This window comes from Mus caroli, chromosome 10 (genome assembly GCF_900094665.2).
Source record: "Mus caroli chromosome 10, CAROLI_EIJ_v1.1, whole genome shotgun sequence".
Lineage (NCBI taxonomy): Eukaryota > Metazoa > Chordata > Mammalia > Rodentia > Muridae > Mus > Mus caroli.
In genome coordinates, this window is record NC_034579.1 from 26,356,150 (window position 1) to 26,376,205 (window position 20,056).

At 39.6% G+C, this 20,056-nt stretch overlaps 1 protein-coding gene across 4 annotated transcripts in view; it reads right to left on the minus strand.

Moving 5' to 3' along the window:
* The window catches only part of Trmt11 (tRNA methyltransferase 11 homolog), a 77,284-nt gene that overhangs the window by 5,489 nt on the left and 51,739 nt on the right, over positions 1-20,056 (minus strand). For 3 of the 4 annotated variants that reach the window (XM_021174883.1, XM_021174882.2, XM_029482679.1), the window contains 4 exons: positions 17,665-17,829; positions 16,943-17,015; positions 16,696-16,827; positions 7,848-7,968 (listed from right to left, as the gene is read on the minus strand). In XM_021174883.1, coding sequence (XP_021030542.1) covers positions 7,848-7,968; positions 16,696-16,827; positions 16,943-17,015; positions 17,665-17,829 — 491 coding nt within the window. The remainder of the gene's footprint in view (positions 1-7,847; positions 7,969-16,695; positions 16,828-16,942; positions 17,016-17,664; positions 17,830-20,056) is intronic. The other variant, XM_029482680.1, reaches the window with a different exon arrangement.

A 20,056-nucleotide genomic window follows, 5' to 3' on the forward strand; every position in this document is an offset into this window, starting at 1 on the left:
CACTCACTTTGTAGACCAGGCTGGCCTCGAACTCAGAAATCCGCCTGCCTCTGCCTCCCGAGTGCTGGGATTAAAGGCGTGCGCCACCACGCCCGGCTGTCGTCCCCAAACTCTTACTTCCTCTTCAGTTTCACATCCCCTCACTTCTGGTTCACAGCTCATCTCTTTACTTCTGGAGGTCTGGAGCCTTGTCAGAGTGTCACAGGCTAACACCCCCAGCTCAAGCTTCCCTTCACTCTGAAGTGAAGGGCAGGCAGTGTCATAATACATACACTTCTGCCACTCTACGAACAAACACCCTTCATAGCCTTGCCATCACTGATAGCTAGGAGAGGCATACACTGGTATATAAGGCCTTTCACATGGGCATTGCTAGTTTTTCAGGTTGTCTCTAGATGTTTTTCTCCGAGACACCCAGCATCCATTGAAGCACAAATATCAGGATCCCCTGCATATTCCACAGCCCTTCTCATCCCTCCCAGACGTAAAACGACAGTTACCTTACCAAATTGCACCTGTCTACTGCCTCAAGCCACATCTCCTCAGATAAATGCGTTGTGTTCATGCAGGCACGACAACCCCCACAGCTTACATAGAAATAGTCAGGGTGATTTTCTCCTAATGAACAATAAGGACAAAGCCTGGTCTACGTAAGCCCAAGACGTGACAAATATGGTCCCACAAATGCGAATGTTGAGTACAGCATACCATGGATTTCTTTCTCTGTGAGAACCGATGTTTAAGTTAAGGAAGGAAAATGTGCAAAAATGGGAAAGGTGAATGAATGAATGTAAAATATGTTCAGTGACACAACTTCCTCCATTCTCACAGCACCTACTCTGGAATCTCCTCACCTTCTTCCCTTCACTGGACAGCCATCCTCGAAAGCTCGCACTCACTTAGCTCTAAAGTCTCTCTGACCACCAAGTACCCACACTGACTAAACGCACCATTTTGCTTCACAGTACTTCTCACTGTTAAGAGCTAGTTTTACAGAACCTCCAAATCACCACTTACATACCTAAAGACAAGCATGGACTTAAAAACTGCTTGCTCTTCAAGCTGCAGGGAGCTCCCTACCCAGGAGATAAGCTTGCAGGATTCTAGAGTCCTTTAACAGAAACCCAACTGCTTCTATTTCAATTGTCATCAGGTTTAAGTCATCTTAGAAGTTGCAGTTCCCGATAATAAGATAACGATTTCTTCTACGTCACTAATATTAAGTCACTGTTCATACAGAACCAAAGTTTCATGGTAAATATGCAAATACAAACAACTTGTACAACTCATTCCATGATAAGTGAAAACCAGTACTGTTGTCATAGCAAGCACCAGCAACTGAAGGGTGCTCTTCTCATTTGTCAGCAAAGACTCCAAGACTGGCGGGTGAAAGTCAGGCATGGATACAATCCTTAGAGAGTGTGAGGAAGAAAGCTAAGTGGTGGAAGGAAGGCAACAGGCAGAGGAGGATGAAATTAGAGTGACTGCTAGCACTGAACATAAGGGGCCTCGGTTCAGCTCCAGGGTAATTACCCATGTTCAGCTTTTGTTTAAAAATCCTGCTCTCCTTATCATGGCTTCCCAGCCTTCTGCATCTGGTACTGGATGGTAGACATAGAAACCACTTGTGCTAAAGTTACAAAACTATAAACAACATTAGGCCATTTCCAAACCAAGGACAAGCAGGTCAAAAGTCTGGTATCCAATACCATTAAATCTGTCGTGTTGTTCTTAATAGGAACACAGTAAAGGTGAAAAACTTTATCCTGGTATCTGCATTTTTTCAGTTCCTTATAAAATTAAACTTCAAAATATTATGATGCCTAAAGTCTATGAAGATATATTACAATTTTATCTAGAGTCTCAGAATGATGGATAATTAATAAATGAACTTTGGGCATTTAACACTCAGAACATAATGTATTTTTAGTGTAAAATAAGCATTGTGGACATCCATGTATACCATGATGATACAGAAGTATGAACGTTTCCTATACGTATTAATTAAAGTTTATATCTCTATCAATGAAAACTGTCAAATATTAGAATAGTCAACAGACCAAAGTTTAACAACAATTAGTTAAACACCATTTTATATTTAATTGTAACTAACAAGAAGCAAGAATCTTATCTTCTTAAAGAGCAAAGGATGAATAACATAGAAAAGCAAGTAGCTGTACACTTCCACTTTAATTTTGAAATAATGCTGATCCTGTGAAACTTTATAAAATTCCCAAAATCCATGTAAAGAATTAGTAAAGATGTATATGTGTTTTGCTGGTTTTGCTTAAAGGTAAATTCAAAGGAAAGTAAGAACTGGTCACTGCAAAGGTCAGAACAGACTTTACAGTGCTTCCACTAGACACACTTCACAGGTATTCATTAAACTATACATCTCTTTGTTGAGGAAAAATACACATAAGATTTTCTCTCCGTTGTCTCTCTAAGGCGGGTCCACTCAGGAGAGCACAGGCCACAGAAGCAGCAGAGCAGCTTGGACAGGGTCCTACAGGTCTACATCTGCACTCAAGAGGTAAGGCTGTTCCACAGCCCTCTGTGCACTGGTCTTGCCAGGAGAGAGTTGGACTCCAAAGAGTGCTGACACAGGCTTACAGACTCATAGGAAGAACAAGCTCTCGCCAGAGACAGCAAGAACATATAACACCACAGACTACCAGATGGTGAAAGGCAAATGCAAGAATCTTACAGAAACCAAGACCACTCGGCATCATCAGAACCCAGTACTCCAACCACAGAGAGTCGTGGATTCCCCAACCAACCAGAAAAGCAAGACTTAGACTTAAAATCATATCTTATTATGCTAGTAGAGATTTTAAGAAGGACATTAATAACTCCCAAAAAGACATACAGAAGAACACAGGTAAACAGGTAGAAGCCCTTAAAGAAGAATCACAAAAAAACCCTAAAGAAGTACATGAAAACACACACAGGTGAAGGAATTGAACAAAACCATCCAGGATATAAAAATGGAAGTAGAAATAATAAAGAAATCACAAAGGAAGACAACTATGGAGATAGAAATCCTATCAAAGAAATCAGGAACCATAGATGTGAGCATCAGTAACAATACAAGAGATGGAAGAGAGAATCTCAGGTGCAGAAGATCCCAAAGAAAACATGGAAACAACAATCAAAGAAAATGCAATATGCAAAAAAATCCTAACGTAAAACATCTGGGAAATCCAGGACACAATGAGAAGACCAAACCTACGGATAATAGGTATAGATGAGAATGAAGATTTTCAACTTAAAGGGCCAGTAAGTATCTTCAACAAAATTATAAAAGAAAACTTCCATAACCAAAAGAAAGAGATGCCCATGAACATACAAGAAGCATACAGAACTCCAAACAGAGTAGACCAGGAAAGAAATTCTTCCCAACACACAATAATCAGAACAACAAATGCACTAAATAAAGAAAGAATATTAAAAATATAAATAAAGTAAGGGAAAAAGGTCAAGTAACATATAAAGGCAGACCTATCAGAATTACACCAGACTTCTCCCCAGAGACTATGAAAGCTAGAAGATCCTGGGCAGATGTCATATAGACCCTAAGAGAGCACAAATGCCAGCCCAGGCTAGTATACCCAGCTAAAACTCTCAATTACCATAGATGGAGAAACCAAAGTATTCCAGGACAAAACAAAATTCACACAATATCGTTCCACAAATCCAGCCCTTCAAAGGATAATAAACAGAAAACTACAACACAAGGAGGGAAATTACACCCTAGAAAAAGCAAGAAAATAATCTTTCAACAAACCTAAAAGAAGATAGCTGGACAAACATAATTCCACCTCTAAAAACAAAAATAACAGGAAGCAACAATTACGTTTCCTTAATATCTCTAATATCAATGAACTCAATTCCCCAATAAAAACATATAGACTAACAGACTGGCTATGTAAACAGGATTCAACATTATACTTCATATAGGAAACCCACTGCAGGGACAAAGATAGACATTACCCAGAGTAAAAGACTGGAAAACAATTTTCCAAGCAAATGGTCCCAAGAAACAAGCTGGCGTAGCTATTCTAATATTGAATAAAATCGACTTTCAACCTAAAGTTATCAAAAAAGACAGGGAGGGACACTTCATACCCATCAAAGATAAAATCTACCAAAATGAACTCTTAATTCTGAACATCTAAACTCCAAATGCAAGGGCATCAACATTCATTAAAGAAACTCTAGTAAAGCTCAAACCATACATTGTACCACACACAATAATAGTGGGAGACTTCAACACACCACTTTCATCAATGGACAGATCATGGAAAGAGAAACTAAACAGGGACACAGTGAAACTAACAGAAGCTATGAAACAAATAGACTTAACAGATATCTACAAAACATTTTATCCTAAAAGAAAAGGATATAACTTCTTCTCAGAGTAAGGTACCTCATGGTACCTTCTCCAAAATTGACTATATAATCCGTCACAAAACAGGTCTCAGCCGATACAAAATACTGAAATTATCCCATGCATCCTATCAGATCACCAAGGACTAAGGGTGATCTTCAATAACAACATAAATAATAGAAAGTCCACATACATGTGGAAGCTGAACGACACTCTATTCAATAATAACTTGGTCAACAAAGAAGTAAGAAATTAAAGACGTTTTAGGGCTTAATGAAAATGAAGCCACAACATACCCAAACTATGGGACACAATGAAAGCAGTCCTAAGAGGAAACCTCATAGCTCTGAGTTCCCCCCAAAACGAAACTGGAAAGAGCATACACTAGCAGCTTGACAGCACACCTAAAACTCTAGAACAGAAGGAAGCAAATTTACTCATGAGGAGTAGACAGCAGGAAATAATCAAACTCAGGGCTGAAATCAACCAAGTGGAAACAAAAAGACTTATTCAAAGAAATCAACCAAACCAGGAGCTGGTTCTTTGAGAAAAATCAACAAGATTTTTGATAAACCCTTAGCCAGACTAACTAGAGGGCACAGGGACAGTATCCTAATTAACAAAATCAGAAATGAAAAGGGAGTCATAACAACAGAATCTGAGGAAATCCAAAAAAATTATCACATCATACTACAAAAGCCCATAGTCAACAAAACTGGAAAACCTGGATGAAATGGACAATTTTCTAGACAGATACCAGGTACCAAAGTTAAGTCAGGATCAGATAAATGATCTAAACAATCCCACAACCCCTAAAAAAACTAGAAACAGCCATTAATAGTCTCTCAACCAAAAACAGCTTAGGACCAGATGGGTTTAGTGCAGAGTTCTATCAGACCTTCAAAGAAGACCTAATTCCAATACTCCTCAAACTATTCCACAAAATAGAAACATAAGGTACTCTACCCAATTCGTTCTATGAAGCCACAATTAATCTGATACCTAAACCACAGAAAGACCCAACAAACAAAGAGAACTTCAAATTTCAAAATACTCAATAAAATTCTCACTAACTGAATCCACGAACACATCAAAAACAATCAGCTATCATTATCAAGTAGGTTTCATCCCAGGGATGCAGGGATGGTTCAATATACAGAAATCCATCAACATAATCTACTATATAAACAAACTCAAAGAAAAAAAAATCACATGGTCATCTCACTAGACGCCGCTGAGAAAGCATTATCTTGTCTTCCGAAGCATTCCAGATATTTGCTATAGAAATACTAACTTGATTCTTACACTCACTCAGGTTTAACTTTCTAGATTCCATAATTACTACAATATTTCTACGTAGCATAAATAGCCTCAAGAACAGTACAGTAACTCCTGGGAAATAGTAAGTTTGGCTGGTACATGGAAGCAATTCTATAAAGAGAAGTATCGAACACATTAGCACCATCAGACCCAGAGTTTAGAGTCAGAGGAATCAACTACAATGGACAGTAAGATAACAGGGTTCTGCTGGATTCAAAACTGACATTTGTTGAGGCTGTCATTGTGCCAGTAAATACAGAAAGCACTCCAGGAATTTCTCAATATTCTAAACAGCTAATGGTATATCATCATACTTGGGAAAGGATTTGATTTCCACAAAGAATTATTGGCAAATTATCCAGTACAAAATGTAAAATATTATTCGAAGAAAAACAAGTTGTTACTATAAAATAATTGTACTGATATACCTTAATAAATATAAGTACATAACTGTTTGGAACACAATGAAAATCATGTCCATTCCACAGATTCTATCATCTGAATATGCACTTAATAAGATGAAGCTGGAATATGAGCAGCTGGTTGGTTTTTCTAAACTACTACAGCCATGCATTCTCATCAGACCACATGTACATATACACCAAAATATAAATACCCACACATCTCGTGGATAATCATCAACTACTTATGTAGATGAATAGCTTAGTTTCCTTAAAGTTTTGATACTGGAGCCTGATTTTTGAGGATAATTTATATCGTGTGAAAACTTTATAAACATTATCTAATAACAAAAACAACTAAAACACTTGTATAAAGTAGCAAAATGTAATATTTTAGAAAAATCTATTTAGAAGATATGATTAAGATATGGAGAGAGATTCAGATCTGTTGGCGTAAACCAAATATGTCAGTGTAAATAGTTAATTTAGAGCCAACCAGGCTCCAAGTTAAAGATCAATTACAAATGGGAAGGGGTGAAGGATGTAAAGCGACAGATACAAGGGCAGTTTATAGATTAAGTCACCACTGTGAAAGGCCTATGAGATATAAATCAAATGATAACAAATCAAATAGAGACTAGAGATGGGCATTACAAAATACTCAGACACAATCTCCCTGTTCTGCATGCCCTAAGCAGACAGGGCTGGCCGAAACAGTCAGTGCATTTGAGAGCCTGTTAGTCCAGAGAGGACAGCAGAGAGAGCATTCTGATGTGTCACTGCAGCCTCGTTAAATGAGGTACTATTCACATCACTTCTAATCTGGATAGAAAGTAACAAATGTTACTAAAACTTTTCTTTCTCTGGCTGGTGAGATGGCTCAGTGGGTAAGAGCACCGGACTGCTCTTCCGAAGGTTCAGAGTTCAAATCCCAGCAACCACATGGTGGCTCACAACCATCCGTAACGAGATCTGGGGCCCTCTTCTGGAGTGTCTGAAGACAGCTACAGTGTACTTACATATAATAAATAAATAAATCTTTAAAAAAAAAAAAACAACTTTTCTTTCTCAAATTTATATGTTGTGTGTGTGTGTGTGCGCGCGAGCGCATACATGTGAGAGAGAGTGAGAGAGAGACAGAGAGACTGAGAGAGAGAGAGAGAGAGAGGAGTGAGAATACAAGTATAGATGAATAGGATTACTGATATTACCTAATAGATGAGAAAATTTTATCTTCTTCCTTATATAAAGAATCACTGTCTCGACTAAAATCTGCCAATCAGCCGGTGAGGTGGCTTAATGGGTAAAGATGCTTAACCACCACACCTGATGACCTGAGTTCAATCCCTGGAATCAACATGATAGAAAAGAGCCAAGTCCCTCAGGTGTCATGTGACCTCCACGGGTGCTATGGTATGTATATGTGTGCACATATACACTTTTGTAATAGTAACTACAAACATTCAGGTCTGCAGGCAAGAAGTTCTGTTTCTGCAACAGGAATCTGAGGAAGCCTAAGGCATGGGTGAGTTTCTTCTGCTCTTCAAGCCAACCAACCACTCTCCTATTCCTACCACAGCCACAGCCGAGTGCACCAAGTTCAACATCTGCTTCTTCCTCAACTTACCTACTGTACTATACAATCAGAATCAAGACGAACATCTCGAAGTACTTCAGGAAAACTATTTACAAAGATCTGGATTTTTGACTAGAATTTATTTATACTAGAAACTTACCTCAAATTCCTTCACCTTCTCCATGGTGATCAAGCGCCTTGCTGTGTGACTGGAAAGCTTCTGTTCACAGTTGCTGATGAGTCTCAGGCAAGGGTGCCCAGGCACCATCTCCTCAGTGTACCTGAAGACAGGAAGCTGCCGGTTAGGAACAATCAAACAGGCACCACCGAAATCAAGTGTGGTGTCGTACAACCCATAAGCAATCTGCTTGTACTTTACAAATATTTTATAAGTACCAGCACCAAAAGATGTAGCTCAGTATTTTACCCCTGAAAGGGAAGAATACAAAGACAGACAGGACAAGACAGTGAAAGGGAACCAGACAGAGGGAGCTGGGAGGAGAGAAGGGAAGATACACATGTATGTTTTAATGAGGAGTAGCAAACAAACCACAAAACTGCAAGATGATGATTATGCCCTAAAGGGTCCACAAAAGCTGATCAGACAGAAGTGCAGATCAGAGCAACTCCCTGACAGTCAAGACCATGATTCATCTGAAGAATATTATCATGTCTTCAATAAAAAAAAAAATGTTAATGACGTCTATAAGATGTGTAAATAAGTCTAAAGTTATTTATAAAATAATTCAGATAGCTAAGTACAAATAAAACCTCCAGGGTATATTAGTGCCCAGGTCACAGTCACTAGGCAGTGACACTGAGGCTATGACCCTGAGTCATGGAAGCGTTACTCTAGGACATGAGCAGAGATGACCAATCCCTACATCACAGGACAATGCACGCACTAATAGAGCCCAGAACAAGACACCAGTTAATTGTGGGACACGGCTGGAGCAGAGAGAAGAGCAGCAGGGAGGGCCTGAGAGCACTGGCGGCAGGCTTTAGTTTTTCTTTGCAAACCTTCATGCCTTTCTGAATTGTCTCTGCACACATTTATGACATGAGCTAAACCTCAGACTCTAAATGGGAAAGGTAATGGCGAAGGACCCTGAACCAGCTTAGCTGCTCTATCTAATGTGTCAGCATCACCCTGCCCACCACTCTTGGGGACTTTTCGATGTCTCTCTGACCTTCAACAACCTCCTCCTCACTGTCTCAATCACATGCTCAAAACCATCACCACTCACTCACCAGGCAGCACACAAGCTGCATTTCACCCCATTATCAGAGGAAGGAATTCTCTTCAAGTCATTCTTGGCTATTCCTTAGGGAACTTGTGACCATTTTGGTTTTTTCTCATCTAAAAAGTCTTTAGCACTTACTCTACAGACAGAAATAATGTACTTTTTATAAAACTAGTCCATATCAAATTAAGAATCCTCATAGAAATATTTATGACATGAAGAAATATATTTTACATCATGACTGAAACTAAATTTAAAAATAGAAACAAAGAGGAAAATATGGCTTTGAACTTAAGCTTATACACAGTATAACCCATGGGTCTCTAAAACAGTGTCATGCTTAAGAATATACACTTATTTTTAGGTAGGATCCTACTTCTCACTATGTAATGTAAGTTGGCCTCATATTCCAACCCTTTAAAGAAACCTTCTATGTATACTGACTCGTGTTTTGAAAAGACACTTGAATATACACAAATAAAAATGTTTTATACTTAGGCTTCTTACATAACTATAAATTAAAAATATAAATCAAATTCACCTGTAAAAAGTAATTAAAAGTAATATTAAGTGACATGAATAATGCTAATATTGCTCAAACAAAGTTGCCAGTAGCTAGCTTTCTCTTTTGAGTGGGGTATGGTAGGCACAAACCACAGGATTTGTTTGACAGCATATAAAGATATTTGGAGGTTGGTTTTTTATTTTGGACTCCCAACATTACTGTGAGAAACTTCCTTTCTCATTAGCCTCTTACAGTCTGCTGTATTTATGGACTGGTTGTAGGACACCTCCTACCCTATACAGTAATCCAAAGAGTCACGCAAGTCAGGAGACATTTGCATAATCTATGTATAATCTCCTGTATTCTTTAAATCATCTTTAGATTACTCAGAATACCTAACACAAATATAAATGGTACTTGCTCTACTGAACTACTGTGAAAATGGTAAGAATTAGAAGTCTTGGATTTAGTATGTGTAAAACTATTATACCCCAAATTCAATTTTTCATTGAAGATTGGCTGAATCCAGATATAGAAACCACAGGTATAGAGGACTAACTTTATATATGAATGACCAAATCAATGGAAAACATATGTCCAAAATAATACTGAAAAATTTAATAGTAGCTTAAAAACGTCTTCAGTGTATACGAAATTCCATATTAGTGGACTGTTTGCCAACTGTTAAATCTGTACCTTGCCTAGACAATTATATTAATACCTAACTCTGATTTTACTACTGTTTCCCTGTAACTTAAGTTACCTATTTAAAACGGAAACCAGACCAAACAGGCAAACCACACAGATTTAGATCAGTGGTTGCTAAAGGCAGGAGGAGGGGTGGCTCCACTTGGGGGTTTCTTTGGGAGTAAATGACGTTTCCTGTGGAGCGGTTGTCTTTATAGTGGGACGGTTGCACAATTTTGTGGAAATACTACAAACCACAGGAAAGAGAAGTGTATAGTGGGAAATGCATGAATGCAAATGATATCCAAGAGGATTCTAAAAGCAAAACAGTTACACACATAAGCCTCTAGCTCTTCCATGAGTCACTTCTCAGTCACTCTTCTTCCTAGAAAACATTAAGTTCTTTCTAAATGTTATATATTTCACCTCCTGCCTGAAAGACAGACTGCAAATGTACTGACCACTGAACTGTTTAAGGAATCATTCTATGTTTCCTAGATAAGGACAAAAAGATGTTCTCTTCTATAAATCTACTGAATACATTAAAATATATTCCTAAAATCTTAACTTGAGACATGTTATTAAGCTCCTTGGCCATCGTTTATATTTTATGTGTCTCCGTGTGTATGTTTGCTACCTGTGTGTGGGTTTCCTCAGAGGCCACAGAAGGCCCAGGGCTGGAGGAAGCTAGTGATGAGCAGCCCAGTGGAGGTTCTGGGAACTGACCTCAGGTCTGCTGGAAGAACAGCAAGCACTCGTAACTGGTAAGCCATGCTGCTAGCTCCCACACTTTATTTTAACTGACGTTTTGATATATGTTTGTTAATCATATTACTTTTTAAAACTTTATTTCATGAACATGTGCAGACAGGTGCCACACACACCTGTTGAGCTTGGAGGACAACTTTCAGGGATCTTCTCCTTCTACAGCCTGGTGTCTGTGGAATCAAACTCTGGGTCACCGGGCCTGTGCAACGTAGCAAGCCACCTTGCTGGCCTTGCTGTCACTTCTATCAATAACACCAGCAGCTGGATTTCTATCTTCCACAAAGAACATTTCTAGCCAGTTTAACAGTTGGCAAAAAGAAATTAGATAACAAAAGCTCCATGGATTTGTGGAACCTGAGCAAGCAAGTGGACTCACTCAGGAGCTCTGCAGCTCTGAGACGAATCTCTGCTCTGTTTCAGTTTCATTTCAGCCAGAGGAAGCCGTGATTATTAAACCCACCACTATCAGAATGTAGTGAAGAGACAACAGAGATCTAATAAGGAGCATGGGAGGATCTGGAAATAACTGACACAAATCAACCAGTGGATTTCCACAGTACTCTTCCCACTTGAGCTAGCCACACAGCTGGAAGAAATCTATCCCCAAATGAAATGTCTACAAAGAAAAACAAACTAGCTCTATCTTATTCCTGGCACTCACGTCTCGTTGGGGTACAGTCACCCCTGTTATTTGGTGATACGTTTTAGACATCTCTTATGTGTGTAAACAATTTAAGCTTCTTCAGCTTCCATGACTCTCTAACACCTCTAAGTGTTAGTTGCTCCTTTCCATACTCCTTCCCTTTCCTCTTTCTTCCATCCCTCCCCCCATTTAATCCCCTGCTCCAATCCCAAATGTGTGCCCTATTATTTCTCCTTCCTTGAGAGATTTCCCTGTCCCACCTCCCCACTTGTCTCTTACTCTGCACCTAACCTCTATGGTTACAGTTTGTAGCACGCCTATCGAATGCTTAAACAGTAACCTAACATCCACATAGGAGAGAAAACATATACTATTTGTCTTTGGGGGTCTGGGTTACTTCAGTCAGGAGGACTTTTTTTCTAGTTCCCTCCATTTACTCGCATATTTCATAATTTAATTTAACAGCTGAATAAAGTTCTGTCTATAAATATATCAATTTTTAGTCTTGTTTGGGCTCTTGTGTGTGTGTGTCTTACTAGCCTTTTGCATATATACCATGGTTTCCAATTTTGTGTTTTATGTATTTCCTGTGCTTTTCTTTTCTTCCTTTTTTTTTTTGTTTAAATGATGGTTTGTTTGCCTGTTTTCTAGAAAGAAAGAAAGGGTGAGGGGACATGGTGAGAAAGATCTGGGAGGAGTTGGGGAAGGAAAAATGGTGATTAGAATACCTTGTACAAAAAAAAAAACTTCCAAAAAAAAAAAAAAACTGATACCAAGTTTTACACCCAGGTAGCTCATGCTGGCTTGAAACTACTATGTAGCCCAGGCTGCCTCAACCTTGAGATCCTCCTGCCTCAGGAGCCTGAGTACTAGGATTACAGCCACGTGCTTTGTCTATTTTTAAACATCCTTGTAGCTATAAGGGTCTGGGCATTTTTCCCCTTTTTCCTTGTATGAATTATTAGAAAAGTTACTGAAGAAATGTACAGTAGCTACTTTTTAAGGTCTTTGGAAATATAGTTAGCTTAAATCCTTAACTTTTACTGTACAGGAAATGCTGTAAAAGCTGTCCTCTGTATGCAGCACCCACATTTGCATCTAGAAATCACTGAAGCTCTCACTCTATGCTGTGAAACCTTGTCTTGTGGGCAGTGAGTCACTGCCCCTTCAACTGCCAGCAGCTATACCCAAGACTGGGCCAACTGACCTGTCATAGAAGGTGCTTCTGGGGTCCCACATCTCCCCAAGGCTCACAGTAGTTACTGGAGGAGCGAGCTCAGAACTACCCCTAAGAGTATACAAACAGTTAATAGCTGCTGTGGGAATGTCTTTTCCCTTCAGTTGTACATAAGTTGCCAAAGTTTCTGTAAATAACCTTAATTAAATTCATTGTTTTTAACCAAGTTAGACTTTTCTGGAATTGTTTTTATGTTGTGTTGTTGGTACCATGTTTGGGACAAATAAACATTTGTTTGTCTCCTCAGATAGAAAAGTTCAACAACGCACAGGAGACATCACAAGTTCAGGTCTGTTAACATTCCCACACTGAGATTGTTTCTTTGGTCAGCCTTGTCATAGCAGGACTTTAGGACACATTAATGTAATACTTGGTGCTTAAGGTTCACCACTGAGGAATTATGGGAAAAGATGCACTGTCTCTGCAACAGGTCATAAGATATCCAACTATGGTCCAGCTGTCTTGCAGATAAGGGGGAATCACAATGGAAAACAGATGGGGGTCATCTTTGGTTTGGATGGTAAAGTGGATTAGGAAGATGAAGTGGAGGCACTTCCTCGACGTTTCTTACAGCTGAGTGGGAAGGGTCAGATAGGAAAGAATACACGCCATACCAGTAAGGGATCCAAAACCTTGTAACCTATGGGAAGAATCCAACAGAGACAGGATGAGACAGGATGGTAAGACAGCTGGGAATGAAAGAAGTACTGTCATGCTCAGATCACCAAGCAAGACAGGACTTGTCCACTGGAAGCTAGTCAATGCATCACAGACACTGGGACTGCATTTGGCTCTACTGAGCCCCACAGGCATCTGATCTTTATGAAGTAGGAGAAACTGGGACTTAGGCTGTCTTAAGTGCTACACCAATCAAAATGGATTAGGAAAGAAGATGAGAGGTTCTGTTCCAGGTCACTTGAAAGCAAATGTGGCCATGTCTATGTCGAGCTGGAGGTCCCAGGGGAAAAGCTAACAGAAAGCCAAAAGTGCTTAACAATTTCTCCAAGTACCTAAAGCCTGAAAAGCAATTAACCATAGGGGTTTCTAACAGGGCAATACCAGTAGTTCCCACGAGAGCAACTGCTACTCAGAAAGGACAGTCTATGGAGGGGGAAACAGCTGATAAGCACCAGCCAGGGCCTCTTTTAGGGGGTGAGATGTGCAGTACTCCAGACTGAGGAGCTGGGATAGCTCACAAAGAATGATTACTGATCCTAAAGATCTTATGTAACACTTCCCCTCTATGCATCCATGTTGTCCTGAAGGAATGGAATCTCTATGTGCTGTGTTGGACTTTGTAAACTACTTTTTAGTAAGCTTTTGGCTACTATCCATTGAGACCAGTTGGTGTGTGCTTGCAGTGGAGTGCGTGGGCCCCAAGTGATCCTCCCCACACTATGTAAAATAGTCTCATTACGTAACGCTAACCTGAGTGTTCCACATTTAAAGAGGCATCTGAAAGACATGAAAGCTCATCCACACAAGCTATGCTGGGAAACCATCAAGACAGGAAGCAGGGTCAGACCTGCAATGAGATTCTTGGGTGTTTTACAGCTAAACAAGGTATAGATAAGATTAATGAGTGACCAAGAAAATTCTAACCAGTCTGCCTTTAAACATAAAACTGGCTCCTGAGTGTGACAAAGGCCATCTAGCCCAAGTAGAAAAAGCAACAGAGCATGCAGGGTGGAGTCTCAGCAATCGATTCCTATGATCCAGTTCTTGGATGCAATCAGTATCAGTAGCAAAGGCTGTCTTGTGTAGGCATCACAGGGTCACACTGATAGGGAAGTGTCTCATTCCTGGTACTGGGGTTTGTTCAGTTACCTTAGTGCAATGGTGGTTTCAATGAGAGTAGTCTCCATAAGCTCATATGGTCACAGTTAGTGACCATATAACAATTTAAAAAGGAACAATTTAATAAGGAACAATTTAAAAAGGATTTGCAAGTGAGCAGTGGTGGCGCACGCCTTTAATCCCAGCACTTGGGAGGCAGAGGCAGGTGGATTTCTGAGTTGGAGGCCAACTTGGTCTACAAAGTGAGTTCCAGGACAGCCAGGAACTCACTATACACAGTTCTATATAGTGAAACCCTGTCTCAAAACAAAAACAAAAACAAACAAACAAAAATAACAAAAAACAAAAACAAAAAAGGATTTGCAGATGTGGACTTGCTGGGTGAGGTGTGTCACTGGGAGTAGGCTCTGAAGTTTCAAAATCTCATACCAACTCCAATTAGAGCTCTCTGTCTCTGTGTGTGTATGTCTTTCTCTGTCTTTGCCTACACCCTGAGGAGCAAATGAAAGCTTTCAGCTAGCTTTCTAGCACCATGTCTTACCTGCCTTTTGCCAGCTCCCCACCTTAATAATTATGAACTCTGACATTCAGAAACCACGAGCCCCCAGTCAAATGCTTTCCTTCATAAACTGCCTTTGTCACAGTGTCTCTTCACAGCAACAGAAAAACAACAAAAACAAGGGTCAGAACCCAAAATGCACACTGCTTCTTGAAAATAATTTTCCTCATTTTCTAAAATAGATGGACTAAACTAGATTTAATTCTTCTAGATTTATTTATTTTATAAATATGAGTGTTTTACCTGCATGTATATACGTACACCCATGTTCATGTCTAGTAGCTACATGAATGGCCAAAAGAAATGATCTGATCCCCTAGGATAAGAGGTATGAACAGCTGTGAGACACCTATGTGTGGTGCTGGAACTTGAACCTGGGTGTTCTCAGAGAGTAACACGTACTCTAAACCTCTAGGAAAACATGAAGCCTGTGTTCAGTAACTGAATGTATGTACTTACCAAGTGATAAACGAAGGCATGACTAAAGCTAGGCCAAAGTCACTTCAAATACAATGGCTATAAAGCAGACAAAAAGATGCATGGCTCCCAAATCTTGGGGTTCCTAACCTACCATTGCTACTGCTGTCCTCAGGTGCTTTAGAACAAGCATATATGACAAAGACAGGATCTATGGCAGGATCAAAAACTGAACTGTCATCTTAATAGTGTCTTTCAAACCTGAGACTCTATCCTTTTAAAAGAGAGACAGAAAGGAGAGAGAAGGATGAAGAGAGGGAAGGAGGGAGGGAGGGAGGGAGGGAGGGAGGGAGGGAAGGAGGGAGGAAATCTTATGTTTCCCATTGATGTATACAGCTCCATTCGGCAGCTATCAGTTACCAAGTAACAAAGCCAATGCTGTTCACCATAAGACAGAGCTTTACACATATGCAAACTTTGTATTTTGGTCTGAGCTTGTAAGAAAGATGTATTGCATTTAAGGTACTCATAACTGGCATGTAAGAAAGCCAGCAGGCATGAGTAAGTTACTCAGGTAAATGTTCAAAACCCCTTTGGTTGTACTAGTTAGTAGCTACTGAACATCTAAGTGATACACAACAAGGGCTGGCAACTTTTTCATACAAAGAGCCAGAATGCAAATATTTTTGATTTTGTGGGTACATGTATTTCTTCCAACTTTTTCTTTTTTTTGGGGGGGGGGGCAGAGTTTTATGTAGTCTAGACTAACCTCAACCTCAAGAGGTAGCTGAGGATGACTGAGAATTCCAGCCATCACATCTACACCTTCTAAGTGCTAGTTTTATCACTGGTATAACCATGGCCACATTTTCTGTCAAATACTCTTATGAGTTTTCTAACATTTAAAAAAAAATTGTAAAAGGTAGTCTACGTTCAACCACCTTATTAAAACAGTATGAAAAAAGTATAGCTGGCTCAAAAGCTGTAGTTTGCCAATACCTTATTTAAAAGGGTCAAAAAAGAAAAAATCCATTAAGTGGGAGGGAACTATTTTCACTTGTATATAAGTAGAGCAAGGATATTGATAACTAAACAGAATCCTTAAAACAAATACTGTAGAAAATAACATTAAAAAAATAAAGACTACATACTCTGGTGTATATACTGGTAGCCAATAGACTAGTCTTCCACCCAGTACAAGGGTCTCAGCTGCAAAATTTAACAGGTCAAAAAACATGTCACTCAGGTGATAACTCAAGGAGACAGGAACATGGCTTTCTGGACTAAAAAAAAAACCAAATATTTCAAAGTAAGTTAAAAGTATAATACTGTTCACAATACTCATAAAAAAAAAATCAACAAGTTTTTAAAAGTAATAGCTTGTGGAATCTCATTTACCATTTTTCTATTCCCTTTGGTATTTCCTTCTGTGAACCTGATCTTCTTGTAGATTCTCTGATACCATATGGAGCTAGGCAGAAAACAAAACAAAGAACTTTTGATGACTGAGATAAACATCTTCACTTTGCACTATTTACAGATTTGCCAATGCTGTATAGAAAAGGCTCGTCTGTTTAGACAGGCTGCCTCAAACATTCAATATTCTAAAGGTGCAGACCCTAAGTTTTCATGAAGTGTTCCAAAATGAGTTGATTCACAAGGCCAGCAGCTTGTACAGCCCCACATTTCTCTACGTCTAGAGATGAGCTGCCAGTGGAGACGGATGCTATACAGGCTTTCACCTATGGAGAACCCTCTGAGGTTGACACAGTCACCATAAACAACACTCTAGATCTAGCTGCCACAGTAACAACCAACCACAGTCAATATAAAAATACATGCTTCAAAAAAAAAATGCAAGAGAAAACATGGCAAATCATGTACAGTTATAATTACAGATGGGGATAAATATATTTGCTAAAATGAAACCACAAACTCTTAAGTACTTAAGTTAGTAACCTGCTGCTTAGTCCTAACTTTGCATTGTTTTTATGTGAGGAAGATAAGAGTCAGGAGAAGTCTAGAACAAGTGGTCATCTTGGAGTGTGCTAATATACGTTGTATTTAACAATAATTCAGAAAACTAACCGCATTCCTACTCTGTATTAAAACAAACTCACGATCTGTGATGATTGCATCAAAATATGTTCCCTTCCTCCAGGAAGGCTTAGATGCATCTGAAACCAAGACATCAAGGTAAAACTTCTCCAAGCCATACTGACGAAGATTTGCCCTGATGTTTTCATCTGGTCCACGCCATTTCTGGTTTTTTCTACTAGCCTTTCCTAAAGAGAAAGAAAATGAAGGTAGAAAATTATTCCATCAGAGTGTTCTTAATTTCTTTAGTTTATCTAAAAATACTTTTACCATCATGCATCCCGTACTTACCAATATAAAGTGTGTATTCATTTGTAACCCTAATTCTATGCATACAATGAGGCAAGTATTATTTCACCTTATTATTTTGAACAGGAAAACATAACTTTTTAAACTAGCCAATATTTTCTAAGTATGAAGTGTTCATCAGTAAGATACATAAGCGAGAAGAACATGACCTTTCCCACAGCAGTAGACTTCCATGCTGAACAAGTGTTTGATCAGACAAATGAGACAGATATAGAGAATGCTAACGTGAAACACAGCAGCTGTTGCCCATACAGAAGCTGACAAGTCAGTGGTAAAAAGTCAGTGTTGGAAGACAGGAAGCAGAAGACAAACAGAAGCTCAGCAACTTCCCCTGATTATATTGGTCCTCTTTCTAAGGAGGACTGAAGCATCCTGGTCTTTCTTCCTCTTGAGCTTCATGTGGTGCCTGAGTTGTATTGTGGGCATTCCACGCTCTTTGCCTAATACCCACTTATCAGTGAGTACACACACTGTGTTCTTTTGTGACTGAGTTACTTCAATCAGATATTTTCTAGATCCATCCATTTTCCTGCAAATTTCATGACGTCACTGTAATAACTGAGTAGTACTCCATTGTGTAAATGTCTGTATCCATTCCTCTGCTGAGGGACATCTGGGTTGTTTCCAGCTTCTGGCTATTATAAATATGCTGCTATGAACACAGTGGAGCATGTGGCCTTGTTATACGCTGGAGCATCTTCTGGGTATATGCCCAGGAATGGTACAGCTGGGTCCTCAGGTGGTAGTACTATGTCCAATTTTCTGAGGAACTTCCAAACTGATTTCCAGAGTGGTTGTACAAGCTTGCAATCCCACCAACAATGGAGGAGTGTTCCTCTTTCTCCACATCCTTGCCAGCCATCTGCTGTCACCTGACTTGTTGATCTTAAACCATTCTGACTGGTGTGAGGTGAAATCTCAGGGTTGTTTTGATTTGCATTTCTCTGATGACTAAGGATGTTGGGCAATCATCTTCTGGATTTGTTGAAAGATTACTTTCTTGCTTTTTCTAGGGTGTAGTGTAGGGCTGGATTTGTGGAAAGACACTATATAAATTTGATTTTGTCATGGAATGTCTCGTTTTCTCCGTCTATGGCAATTGAGAGTTTTGCTGGGTATAGTAGCCTGGGCTGGCATTTGTGCTCTCTTAGGGTCTGTATGACATCTGCCCAGGATCTTCTGGCTTTCATAGTCTCTCATGACAAGTCTGGTGTAATTCTGATAGGTCAACCTTTATATGTTACTTGACCTTTTTCCCTTACCGTTTTTAATATTCTTTGTTTTGTGCATTTGGTGTTTTGACTATTATGTGATGGGAGGAATTTCTTTTCTGGTCCAGTCTATTTGGAGTTCTGTAGGCTTCTTGTATGTTTATGGGCATATCTTTCTTTAGGAAAGGGACATTTCTTCTATAATTTTGTTGAAGATATTTACTGGCCCTTTAAGTTGGGCATCTTTGCTCTCTTCTGTTTGGTCTTCTCATTGTGTCCTAGATTTCTGGATGTTTTTTTGCATTAGGATGTGTTAGGAGCTTTTTGCATTTTGCCTTGTATTTGACCGCTGTGTCAATGTTTTCTTTTTTGTTTTTCTATTTTTTTAAATTGGGTATTTATTCCATTTACATTTCCAATGCTATCCCAAAAGTCCCCCACACGCTCCCCTACCCACTCCCCCACCCACCCACTCCCACTTCTTGGCCCTGTCGTTCCCCTGTACTGAGGCATATAAAGTTTGTACGACCAATGGACCTCTCTTTCCACTGATGGCAGACTAGGCCATTTTCTGATTCATATGCAGCTAGAGACACGAGTTCCAGGGGGTACTGGTTAGTTCATATTGTTGTTCCACCTATAGGATTGCAGATCCCTTTAGCTCCTTGGGTACTTTCTCTAGCTCCCCATTGGGGGCCCTGTGATCCATCCAATAGCTGACTGTGAGCATCCANTTCTGGGTTTGCTAGGTCCCAGCATAGTCTCACAAGAGACAGCTCTATCTGGGTCCTTTCAGCAAAATCTTGCTAGTGTATGCAATGGTGTCAGCGTTTGGAAGCTGATTATGGGATGGATCCTCAGATATGGCAGTCTCTAGATGGTCCATCCTTTCGTC